The sequence below is a fragment of the Botryllus schlosseri genome, chromosome 3 (assembly GCF_051294905.1).
Source record: "Botryllus schlosseri isolate E-star chromosome 3, Bs_hap1, whole genome shotgun sequence".
Lineage (NCBI taxonomy): Eukaryota > Metazoa > Chordata > Ascidiacea > Stolidobranchia > Styelidae > Botryllus > Botryllus schlosseri.
In genome coordinates this window covers 28,927,494-28,941,154 of record NC_137238.1, presented here as the reverse complement: position 1 = coordinate 28,941,154, position 13,661 = coordinate 28,927,494, and the positions used below count along the sequence as shown (strand labels likewise).

Below are 13,661 nucleotides of genomic sequence, written 5' to 3'. Positions count from 1 at the left end.
GTAGTTTACATGTAAGATATATATCAGGTACACAACTATATAATCCTAATATCTATGATCGCGCTGCTGTGTCACTTCCCACCCAACAGGTCCATGGACTTTGAGAGAAACTCTATTTGCGATTTCATTTGCGATTTCATATTAATGAACCAAATTCGAACGTCCGCGTTTATAGTTGAATATCTTGTATTCCTCACAGCGCATACACCTTAGTACGACTACAGCTGATTTCAGAGTTTTGTGGAAAAACGGACCAAAAAGCAGTTATTCACATGATAGAGAACGCCACCATGACACCGTTGAAAATGGATCATAGAAATATGCTAACTTATATCATCGTTAGCGCCACTGTTTTATCGGTTCTTAAACTGTATTCAGCCGAACAATCAAAATATTTTTGATAATTCCATTGTTCGCGATTAAAGGTGTTGCGACTTGCTAGAATAAAACCTCTATAAGTCATGTATCATCCATATATGTTTGATACTAAAAGTGGATAGGTTTGATACTATAAGTGATACTAAAAACTCTATAAGTCATGTATTATCCATATATGTTTGATACTAAAAGTGGATAGGTTTGATACTAAAAGTGGAAAGCATGGGTAGAAGGTAAAATTTTGGGATCAGTTGACTGGTCCGGCCCGCGGGTGTTTTGGAGCCTTGAATCCGGCCCGCGACACAATTTGAGTTTGACACCCCTGTTTTAAACTGTTTGATAGTAGTCTCTGACTCATTTCTGACGAGTGAAAGCTGTAAATGACATCTAAACAAACGTCGTTGAATTCTGGCATTGCAACTAAGCATTAAGAGCAGTATAATAAAGATGGCAAACAGAATTTATTATTTCGAAGGATAGGGAATAATTACGATCAATTTAATGGTATTTAACTGGACGCCACAAGCCTCACCTTGTGTAATATTCAACGGAATGAATCATAAATATCTACCAAAAAAACATCAATAATTGAAATTTTACAACTTTCAGCAGTAAATTGGTCATTAGAAAGTCAACAAAAATGTGTGTACTGTAGTTAAGCTTCCAAAGCGCAAATTTACATAACTGCATACTCCTTTTTCTTGTCGGTACTCTGAACGATTTATACAAGGGAAATTTATTTTTTATGTGCAGAAGTACAGACAGACAGAGACTACTCAGATGAAAAAAACAATACCTCACAACAGGTTAAGCTAAGATTGAATTAATAACCAAGAGCTACGTAAGGTTTCTTCATATAGTCTATTATCTATTTATCCGCAGTATAAAAGTCAAAAAAGCTACGATTTACCCCCTACACAGTGACACATTACGGGAGACGAATACACTAAAACCACTCAAAACACCAGTATAATTTTTAAAATGGTCGTGGAGGAAAAGGTTTAGAACCACTTCTGCAGGCGAAAGGTGGCGTGGAGATGCGAATCAAAATACAATTTGTTTCAAAAGCTTTGTAGTTTGATATTTCACGACCTGATATAGATTTTCAAGTTATTTCCTATAAGAGACAACTTCAATCCGAAATTTCCTTCTTGCACGTACAGAAACAGTTCATGAATTGGGAATCGCTGAACGGATAGGGTAACCGCCATACGGATAAGGCTTATTGTTGAAGACGTGTGTCATATGGTCAGGGGTATGCGAGTTTTCAGTAAACGTTTAAAGGATGTCCACGACAAAAAGGTTGAAAAGCACTGTTGCATATACCGAAGTTTTCGATAAGCATAAGGGTAGTCGCTTTTAATCAAGGTCTCCTCGTTGCTGATCGTTCATTTATTCTTGTCGGAAATATACTACAGAGTATTGAAAATGACAGAAGATATACAGTTCGGGCTGTTTTGTTACTTAATCACCGGTATTCTGATAGTCTATACCTCAATATTACCACTCAAGTACGCCGATCGTCTAAGTCAGTGTTTCTCATACTTTTTGTGTTCACGTAACCCTTTTGGACTGCCACAAACCCAATAACTCTTGTTTTCATGCAGCCATCATTTTCCATGTTCATATATATGTGTAAGCTAGTTACAAACAGAAAAACTCTTCCTTATTGAAAATAACATCACAGCGAACTATTCAGGTATACAAGTTTGAAATACTTTTTTATTTATTTCAGAGCGAATCATACCATCAAATTGTTTGAATTACGAGCTCGTGTGTTGAAAATCCCCGCTGTTATTTGTTAAGAACGCGTACCGACAACCCATTTCCACAAAGATAAGTGTGGCGACTATTTTGATACCGCACAGCGCTCCCGACGATACCTTTGGGTATGATCGCAACATGATACGCCAGGATTGAGAAACAGATCTGTGGTGAACATAAAACGTCTAACATTGTCCTTTCCATGTTGCTGCTTGTCTTGAGGTTATTCTGGAATAGTGGTTATATATATAATAGGCGAAAATGGGGTTTTTGTGAAGAATTAAGGTATCAAAATCCCAGCAGATGTTTCTATGAGTATAATAATGGCAATTTGAAAATGAAAATTAGTTTGCACAGCATAGGATATTTCATCACGCAGACGGCAATTCTGTAGATCTGAGGTGTGGTGTTTCAGCAGTTATCAAGCAAAACTACCGCGTGATTTCTCTAATTGACAAAAACACAAATAAGGTAGGCAATCACTCTCGGAATATGGACCTTTCAAGGACTCACTGAAAATGCATCGCGGACCCGCAGTTGCGAAACGCTGGTCTAGCTAGTACACTGTAAAAACTGTGCCCACCTTTAGAGGTGGTTCACGGTCTACCTTACAGACAGGAGGAAAATTTTCTACCTTTTTTCACATAGGTAGGTATTTTTCTACCTTTTTTCACAGGTAGGTATTTTTCTACCTTATTTCACAGGTAGGTATTTTTCTACCTTATCTTTCTACCTTACACCTCTATCCGACCAACCCATCCTATTATGGCATACGCATATCCTCGTCAAACAGCAACATACATATATAATGCATCACATGTTGACATGACATTGGATTTATTATTTACAATTCAAGACGTCATTAGTCAGTCGAAAGATTTTATTTGGTGGTGCATTGCACGGAGTTTCTTCTTCACAGCATTGGTGATGTGCACACCAGGCAAATGTTCCAGAATCACTGACAAGAACGTCAGGGAATTTTTAATTTTGGGTGAGAACTCCATATCGAAGATCCATTGAATGGATAACATCACTGCCAATGCCTCTTGAAAGTTATGGATGTTGTGCACCTGCTCCCCATCAAAACAGACTTTCCACTCTTGCTTTTCAGTGTTGAAGCAGATGATAGGGTATCCAGACTTTGGTGTCTGTTAGTATGTGAAAAAGAATCAGGTCAAATACACACACACGTTCTATAGATCAGTTCTCAGTCACCATATCTATATTTAGCGTAGTAATGCGGATTTGACAAACAGATGCCGTCGGTAATAAAATTCTAATCTCATTGCTGAAATTTTTGTTAATTTAAATCTAATCCAATTTCCTTGCGAATCAAATTTGGCAAACATTGTATAACTCTATTCGACTAGAATAGTTGTCCGCATTGGTAACATATAATATTAATAAGTATTCATACCTTCTCGTCAACCAGTAAAAAATGTGAATATGCTTCATTAAAAATGGTGGGTAAAGCAGCCATCCAGCCAAGATCTTTAGATTCTGTACAAAATTAAGTGAAGATGAAGGAATAGTGATGAAGGATACCGATGAAGGATACCGATGAAGGAATAGTGATATTGGGCACAGTAGAATCAGAATGGCTTACTGTGAACAACAACAGCAATATGTTTAAACTGAAATCAATTTCGGCATTTCGAAATGGTTTACTAAACGTACCTTTTACGATGCGTATCCCAATCAGCATTCCTAGGAATCTTCAACGATCGTGCCCACTTTCTTCAAGCACAAGCTTCGCTCCACCCTTTGCTCAAATCTCTATAATGGCCAGACGACGATACGCCACTCTAACGATTTCAAAATAAGTGGTATTCATCCGCTGACATGCCACCAATAATATTTACAGGCCACTGCGTTATAATGTTTGATTTAGGTCGTTTTTTTTTTACAGAAGCATTTATCATTACATCTAGTCCCTTTCTTTCCCATCTAATTGCGTATAAATTGATATTTATTCCATGTGATGTCACTACTTACCGTACTGACGTAACCATGCAGACGCTGCTTGTGATGTCACAGTGATGCATTGGTTGTTTACTACGAATCTCAGAAAAATCAGTAACGCGTAACGGTAACCTAATGCTTCGTAAATGATCTAATAGATATAGTCGGCTAGAGAATGCTTTTATCTTGCACGACTCAACGGGACAATTCCATTCCATAATCATAAACCGAGCAACTATCGCCCAACACCACCAACTGCAGCGACTGCAACTCTTCAAAGACTATAGATCGATATCTGTGCATGGGCCACGTGCAGAGATGGCCACAGTCCGGAGTCGGAGCCGGAGTCGGAGCAGTATATGTGCACTGCATGCGAAGAGTAAAAGAATGATGATATAAAAGGACATGCAGGTGATAAAAAAAATTGGATCGATATGTCAGGTAGGGCTGGGCAAAATCGAGTACCTGAGTGATTCGATTCTGAATCACGTAATATGCTTCGAGTCGAGTCGAGTAATCGAGTATCACTCATTATGACGTCACAAAAGACTGTACTATGTCGAAGTTCAAATATGTACCTTTTATGCCATCGCAAAGAACATAATGGCTGTTATCCGTCACATTAAAGATACTTTGGTATTTTTCGACCATACCGATTTCATTACACTTCTTGACAATGTTTTGCGATGATCATGACTTCGGAAATATGTTTTTCCAGTATCGTTCGTAGCTTTGTACTATGTCTGGTATGCTGCGACACGGCCAATCAAGGTTTCAAGGCTTTCTCGGTGGAAAATAGTGTCAAAACTAGAATTCTCGTTGATAAATTAACTGTCAGTTGCGAAGAGCGTATAATTTCAGTACTCGAAAAAATCGTATTTTACTACTCGACTCGAATCATTAAAATTAATACTCGATTCAGATTCGAGTACTCGAATCATTGTGCCCAGCAGCCTTAATGTCAGGTCGGGTGTCCGGACAATACCGAGAAAACCATTACCGAGAATGCCATTACCGAGAATGGACACCACCGAGAATGGACATTACCGAGAATGGACACCACCGAGAATGGACATTACCTAGAATGGACACCACCGATAATGGACATTACCGAGAATGCAATATATGCAATACAGGCATGTTATGCATATGCACAGGTCGTGCCGTGAGTGCATCACGGCGTTGCCACATTCGGTATCGATGCTCAGGTATAAATTTCTCGACAACGTCAGTCCCAGTAATCTATATTCTTGACATTGACCATTCTCGGTAATGTCCATTCTCGGTGGTGTCCATTCTCGGTAATGACCATTCTCGGTAATGTCCGTTCTCGGTAATATCCATTCTCGGTAATGGCATTCTCGGTAATGTCCATTCTCGGTAATGGTTTTCTCGGTATTGGTATAGAACCGTCAGGTCGATGGTCCGGTAATCTTGATCTGACTATGGTATTGATTCAGTAGAAATTGTATGTATTTTGACTGGAATATGCATGATAACTATCGGAGCTATTATGCGCGATGCAGTTTTTTAAATATATCTTCCACCTCCCAAAACCCTCCTATAAAGTAATGTATCGTATATATCACTTTATAGGAGGGTTTTGGGAGGTGGAATATGTATTTCTGGAGGTAGGAAAATGTATGATACCTTCTTGACAGGTGTATGGCATAATCTACCTCTCGTAAAAGGAAGGATTATAGTTTCTTCCTCCATTTTTGCCAAAAACCCACCTTTATTTTTTACAGTGTACGTAGGCTCAAGTCGGCAGCCACAGAATGAAAATGAATATCTTGGATTAAATTACCATTGTAGTTAAATAACAACATGATGAAAACTATAATGATCTAAAACTGGAAAATCATTTGAGGCCGCACACGAATATCAATAAGCTATAATTATATAATTGCATATGTTCTGCTGAATTTATTAAGCGGAATCAAATGTGGATGTCTGCAATTCTGTGATGTTCGACTCTTGAAAAGCTAGCGCATGTTCTGTCTGTTATGATGGTCATATTTTGGCCGCATGCTGCAGTATGCTTGCGCGACTGACAAGAGGGTGCTAAAATCTCCTCCTGCATTTGACATACGAAAAGTATAAACTGCAAAAACAATATAGAGTAACGTGCAAAGTTTATCACATAATTTATTGAGGAATATTCATATTCATAAGAGACACTGGTGCCGGTGGGCCTGATTTAATATCCCCGCGTGAAGTTTTGTGTTATATCACTCGAAGTGTTTTTATTCACATTCGGTAGCGGGCTTCCAGTTATCGCGATGTAATATAGCCCATACCACTTGACGAGAGCATGAAAGTATTTTGCTGCGTACTGGATATCCATGCCCGTAATTGACATTGACTAGAACCGATATGCAATCGAAAGGGCCAGACTATCTTTACTGTAGATATTTCCAGTATAGCCTAGTGCTTCCTCAGTGGGATTGGAAGTTTATGGTCAACTTAAAATAGTCGCTCTAGTTCTGAATATACCATGCTGGTACCAACCAACCCTTGCTTCTCAATATTCATTGTTTGTTTCACTTTGATAATATTATATTCCGCGTTTGAGAATACTGCGATAGTCTAAGTAAAAACCATGGTTATTTCTTGGCAATCAGACTAATAATAATTGTTTAATCTGAGTGTACTATAGACAGATTCTGTAAAGGCCTATCTATATTAGTCAGAAAGCATACATAACCTCGATTTCACAGCTTCTATTTACCGATTTTAGCAGACTTGAAGTTTATTGTCCTGTTAGACTAGCAATCAAGAATGTCTGTTCATCAAGATATCCACGGACCAATTCAAGAATCCACCGAAATTAGAGGACCTCTTGTCCGACACACGAGCAAAGTTCGGAAATTGGGAGTCGCCGAAATAGTATTGGGAGTGTTGGTGATTGCTGTTGGATTGGCAAATACGATTATAACGATTCCCGAATTCTTAAAGTACTGCGAGAGCAATAGCATCAGCTATTGTTCAATCACTATAAATTTTTTCACCTATACGCCGTTCATTTGGTGCGGAGCAGTCGCTATAGTCACCGGAGGCGTGGGTACAGGTTTGCAACCAACGAAACCCAGTCACGTCACCAATTTGTCATTCGCCATAATATGCGTGGTGGTTGCCCTCTCTGCAGTGGTATTGTCCGGTATCAGAGCGGCCGAATTCTCAAAAATCTCCACACGTGTAGTCTTACTCCACGCCCTAACGGCAGTGCTGGCTTCAGTTCTAATGATAGTGTGCATAATTCATGCTGTACTTTGCTACGGTGGCGCGCGTTTCGTGGCAATCCCCGAAGGTGTACAGTCTCAAATAACCCTAGCCCAGCAGCCGAACGGATATTTAAACGCGCCGCCCACCTATGATCCGGAACAAAACTGGCAACAACAAAATACCAATCAACCGACGGGTCAGATTCCCATAGCATCACCCTATCCATAAAAAAATGCAGGGAACCATGCCATAACCGGTCACATTAGTGGAAACAAAGTAATGGACTCCGTAGACGTATATGCATATGAATGTTAGGGATGTCTGTGTAATCCATTTATGATCATTTATTACGATTTTGTGTCATTATGTTTATGCTTTAGTCGTGGGGCTTCAGAATATCCATGTAAAAACGAACGAATTGAATCTATCGCTTGTGTGAGGTAATATGTTAAGAATTTGTAATTTTATTTCCAGTTTTGGGTGTTTTTTCCATGCACAAGCACACAATTGTATTGGCCATATTACAAATTAATATAAGTATTATCTTCTCAATGTTGAAACGTAACTTTAATTGCATGAACTCGTTTATATTTGGGAATATATTACGTTCATTAGGATGCTACTCATAGTAACCAATGCATTTCCACGACATTTCGTCCCGCAAATCCTTCGCCTTATGTCTGAACAGAACATTTGACAAATGTAATAAATCAATAGCGCGATCATGAAGGTTGTGGGTGTTTGTTCGGTAAACGATATTTATTGTATTCCTGAAATGAATTATCAAATTGCTTCCTGGCAATGATACTCCAGAGTCAAATTTATTATTCGTCAATAATATTCGTTGAATGATCAATGATGCCGACGGAACAGCAGCGTCAGAACCTTAGGATCACCGTGATATTGAGAAGAAAACATTAGTTCACCAACTTTACTTTGAATCCCTAGTGGTTATTCGTTTTGTTCGATTCTGTTCCGTTAATTGTGTGGCGTATTCAATTTAAAGGATGTCGGCGACAGTGCGAGAAACGGTAAAGCTACTTGGAGCTAGAATTCCTTTTTGTGAAAAATGAGGCAATAGCAAAAACTATAATGAAATACCAATTCAAAGTCGGTGGGAGTCGATGAAGTAGAAATTAACGCATAGACTATAGCCATAGCCTTTGAAGCAAACTGTTGAAATTGAAGAACAGTTCCGCAAATACATTAACGACGCTCCGGGGTAAGTAGAAGGCGCACTTTGCATCCATATCACCGTTACCATATCCAATAGAGTAGATTCAGTCACGTTTCTGACTGAATCTGCGTGTCAATGTATTATTGGGGCTCTCTATAACCGACCCACGCTGATTGCATTATATCCCCATGAATTCAACGTTGATCAGCTATACACCGTTGGAATGCAAGCGAGAGAGAGAGAGACTGATTAAAATTATGTAATTATATACACCGAAAAATAATTCGGCAGTCACATTTAGTAACGTTGCTATTGTATATGTTATTTATAAATCGGGGCTATGGCTTTTATAATTCATTCGCACGATAATTTGTATTCATGCATATCAACTACAATACTGCGCACAGGCTCACAATTTCCGAGTTAAGCTTCGAGTCGAGTTTCGAGTATTCGAGTATCAAACATGATGACGTCACAACAGAATGTACGATGTCCAAGTTCATATATGTACCTTATATTCCTCCACAAAGAACATGATGCCTGTTATCAGTCACATTAAAGATACTTCAGTATTCTTTCGGCCATATCGATTTCATTACGCTTCTGGGCAATGTTGTGGGATGATCGTGACTTCGGAAATGTGTTATTTCCAGTACCGTTCGTAGCTCTCTACTATATCTCGTATGCTGCGACACAGCCTATCAAGGTTTCAAGGCTTCCTCAGTAGGAAATAGTATCAAAACTATAATTTTCGTTAGTACTTTACCTTTCAGTCTCGAACCATTATACCCAGCCTGATCCGCTACGACATGAATGTATATTTAACGATTGAGAATGCTTGAAAGTTATCGATGAGGTTCCAGTTCAAATTATGAAGCTATATACTCGATATTTATTCACGGACGTAAGTCTATCGGGGTAATCTTTTCGTAAGTAGAAGTAGACTAGTAGTAGTGTGGACCATCGACCGGAGCCGGGTTCGATATTCGGATGGATTTTTATAATTTCTGCCTGAGCCGGATCAGTGCTTTTTGATCCTGCTTGAATCTTTATTGTAAAGCATGACTTTTGTAACTAAATAAATACCAACCAACCAACCACACGCAAGTAAGCGCCACAGAATCGCGTATTAGACCTGGATTATGGTAGCCAGGAAATGTGACTTCGAAGTTCGAATCGGGGCAGGACTCAAATTTGAAGTTGTAAATCTACCTATCTGCGATCTACACTGAGCTCGTGATTCACATCTGTCAATTGGGTGGGTGCGATTCCGTGTATTATATAGGTCGGCTTTCGAGACAATTTTTAAATTGGAATTGTATATTGACGGTTGCCCACGAATGCCTATAAAATTACGTGTTAACGGTTGCATTACTTATTATTCACCTTCGCAGGTTCGACATCCTCGACCTATATTCTTTATAAATATATCAGGTGATTTTGGTAATCGTTTCGCTGTTACGAAAGGATTGATCAGTTTCGAAAACGACGACGTTAGCCGTTTTCAAGCTCCCGGAAGTAATCAAGCAATACGACCGTGACTGCAGTGCCGATTGCGGTGTCGAATAAAGATCCACGCTCGAAAAATAAGACCATAATATTTAGACTTGGCATTGCGGAAATAGTGATGGATGCTGTATCAATTGTAGCGATGGTGACTCTATGTATCACGGAACGCGAAAGCGTGTGGTATTAGCGTCCAACTACCCTCACTCAAGGGAATATGTATTGAGAAGTGCGTGTCGCAATTGAACGGCATCGAGCGAGACTATACGTATCTTCGTACGCACGCACCGTTCTCATGCATTTTCCGTCCACGAAATTTGTCGCTGAGGGAATCATCGATTATATTGCGACCACAAACTGGACACTGTAAATTGAACCCGCACCTCCATCGTTTGAGTTGTAATGACAGTGGTCTCTGCGAAACGTGCAGCGTACCAGAAACTGTCGAACATTTTCTATTGACATGTCCTCGATACGAGCACCGGAGACAATATTTAAAAATGTATCTGGACGAAAAAGTGTGGGCTTTAACTTGGAATGTCTGTTAACTGACCCGCTCATGGTTAATCCGGCAATACATTTTTTGTCTTGCGTAGGCGTATCTGATTCAACTATAGTTCCCTCAGGCCTGGTGCACAACACCATAGTAGTCGAGCACCATAAAACCCTCTATATATACATACCCTCACTACTTGTGTGGCGAGATAGCGTAGTGGCTTAATACACTGCTGCAACACCTGTATGCTGCGCGTTTGAGTCCTACCGAGGTCGACTCCATAATTCCAACCTAAGTGTTGGAGGCTTATCCAGGCTCTTCCTCGCCTACTCGTCCCTGCAAGCAATGTCTCATAAAAAAAAAGAAGTGAGCCGTGGTACGAGTCGGCAGATACAGGATTGAATTGAAGCAAATAGACCTGGTGTAAATGACCAATTGACCATGGTAGTCGGCAAATATCATAAATAACAAACAAACAATCCCTCACTACTTATCGCATCCCGGAAAGGTTCACGAATTCATCGCCGGGAATATGGGAAGGATTATGGGTTATTGACACAGGGATATTGAGAATACGTATTAGGTTCGATCGCTCAAGATGTATGCGCATCGCGAATATGACATCGGAGATAATTGCTGGTTGCGTTACATTCGCATCGACTTTTATATCGGGCATTGCAGCCGCTTTCTCCAGTTACTCATCAGCATTGCTCGCAATACACGTCATTGTAACATTGCTTAATCTTGCATCGATGGTTGTAACGATATTTCATGCCTCATTTTGCTGCGGCGGGGTATGCTACGGGATAACCTCCAGAGTAAACCAATCGGTTTTGTATATAGTCTACTTCCGCAGTCGAATGTGGTGTACCAACCGCAACCGCAGTATGTTCAGAGCCCGAATGGACAATTTATGCTGCCATACGTATGCAACAAGCTCCAGCACAAGGACATTTGCAGTGTCAGCCCTGTTCAAGTGTTGAATTCCGGCACCAGGTGAATAACACGAATTCACAAATTTCAAAACTACTGTGTTAGGACACTGAAATAAGAATACCGATTCAATTTGTCAATTTCCCCAACCCTTATCGCATATAGCAGTGGTTCTAGTCATAGTCATAGTCAAGTCATTTCATCCTAGCAGCTCATCTTGAAGTTATTCTGAAATAGCGATGTATATCACACGCAGAGTAAAACGATGGAAGTAGGACCAACGACAACTAGGCTGTTAAAGAAAGTATAGAATTGCAGTTTATTTTATTCGTCAGCACAATCACGCTGATTGTGATGGGGATGTCAAGCATTCGTAACGTTTGTTGCTTCAAGTCATCCTGTGATACCGAGTGCCTATAGCCGGGAAGCTGCGAATGTGTTTCACGGGCAAGTTTTGGTCTTACCACCACAGTGGGAAATCACTTCCTGTTTACTTACAATATTGGGCTTATATATGCGATATTATTATTATCGAATACGCAATGATATATGATTCGAGAAATATTGAAGAGTATACCTACGATAAATACCTCAATATTTGTGCGAGGGAGGTCGTACACTTTTGACCGGTACTTTAGCAAAATGGTTAAGATACACTCTAGGCTACTCCATTGGCTATACGTTAATATGTTGAATTAAATCGAGTATAAGCATGATTAACATATAGGAAAAGGATGATGTGCAGTTCGGGGTGTCATTGCTTCGTTACTACGATTGTCTTTTGGTAACAGCTATGACCTTGTCCCATCCGCTTTGTATGGATACAGTGAAGCCACTGGAATCTGTGCAGTGCGCTGGTTCCTATTGTTGCAAGTTTTCACCTTGGCCGTGCGGAGGCGGCGCACCCATCCTGTTTTGCTGTTGGGAGAAGGCGATGTGATAAGGGCCGCTATCGATACCTTGCTCTCCGCCACGCGTGCTAAGTTTTACGTGATTTATGCTCACCATCAGCAAACCCACATTTAACAGTGCCATGACGGCTTGGATAGCTACCAAACCAGCAGAAATAGCTGAAGATTGGTACGCTCTGACACCAGAGAACACTAGTGCAGAAAACGCTGTGAGCGCACAAATTATGGCCATTACCGTATTCCATGTGTGAACGGATTCGGTTGGCCGTGATTTTATAACGACACCCCAAATGCCAGTTTTAATAGCAACGGGCCCGCACCAAATAAAGGGTGTCGTGGCGAACAAATTGACAGTAACCGAGACAGACGGGTAACCGAGACTCTCGAAGTACTTTATGATCTCAGCTTTCGTGAGCAAGACCGTGCCGATCCCGACAACAAATATAAACGACCCCAGAGTTAGTTCGGCTATTCCAAATTTACGAATGTTGCTGATGTATCCGACATGGATTCTTCCACTTCGAGCTTGTCCTTGGTGTTGCACCAAAACTTGTGGTTGAACAGACATTCTTGAGCACGGAGCAGTAACAGCTTACAACTCTAGCAGCAGCGTGATAATTCGATTTGACCTGTTTGGAACACGGACGAATACATATGTTCGTTAGTAGGCTATAGTGTAATCATATTATGAAAACGTACGCTCTGAATGAAAATCATGAAGTGGACCGTTTTCAATGATATCGCAAGGTATTAATATCAGGTGTAAAATGTCTCCCTCAAACCCACTCTAATGGCTGCAAACAATTAAAATACATCAATTCATATTGCTCCGTCCTTCAGTACAACCTCAAGAACACGAAAAAGGATTGTAGCCTACACGTAAAAAGAACTCCATAGGCATAGTTTTTTTTAATCTCTTCAACTTTTACCGATCTGCATATATGTTGCTTATAGCCACACTAATTCGTCGCGGGAGAATCTCTGTATAGTAAAGAACCTCCAAGTGACGTTATAACTAAAATGCAACAGTCACGAAATGAAGTCATCACAATTGCTAACATTAAAATGGTCGAGGTGATCAGTTAAGAAGTATTGATTCTTTATTGTAGCATACACTCAAGAAGGTCATCCTTATGTGCATTATACGCACTCAAGTGCTGATGTTCACGGAGTACTTTAACCTCTACTGGAACAGTGTTATGCACAAAAACGTACGCATCGTAGAAAGTAGTGCTTGATAAGTCTAAATCCCTTTTATCGGTGTAGTCGTCATAAGAACGTGGTGTCGTTTCTTATCATTTAATTTCAT

The 13,661-nt window shown here is 40.1% G+C and overlaps 1 protein-coding gene across 1 annotated transcript; it reads right to left on the bottom strand.

Annotated features, from left to right (window-relative positions):
• Positions 1-2,962: 2,962 nt before the first annotated feature.
• Positions 2,963-4,134, bottom strand: LOC145435062 (uncharacterized). The gene is made up of 3 exons (XM_080312348.1): positions 3,820-4,134; positions 3,560-3,642; positions 2,963-3,290 (listed from the first exon to the last, which is right to left on the bottom strand). The coding sequence occupies exons 1-3, from the start codon at positions 3,845-3,847 to the stop codon at positions 3,009-3,011; spliced, it is 393 nt and encodes a 130-aa protein (XP_080168474.1). The 5' UTR covers positions 3,848-4,134; the 3' UTR covers positions 2,963-3,008.
• Positions 4,135-13,661: the final 9,527 nt, after the last annotated feature.

Coding starts and splice junctions, on each gene's coding strand:
- LOC145435062 (XM_080312348.1), bottom strand. CDS start 3,847: ATGCTGATTGGGATACGCATCGTAAAAG. Junction 3,643..3,819: donor TGGGATACGCATCGTAAAAG/GTACGTTTAGTA, acceptor AATTTTGTACAG/AATCTAAAGATCTTGGCTGG. Junction 3,291..3,559: donor TTTTACTGGTTGACGAGAAG/GTATGAATACTT, acceptor ACATACTAACAG/ACACCAAAGTCTGGATACCC.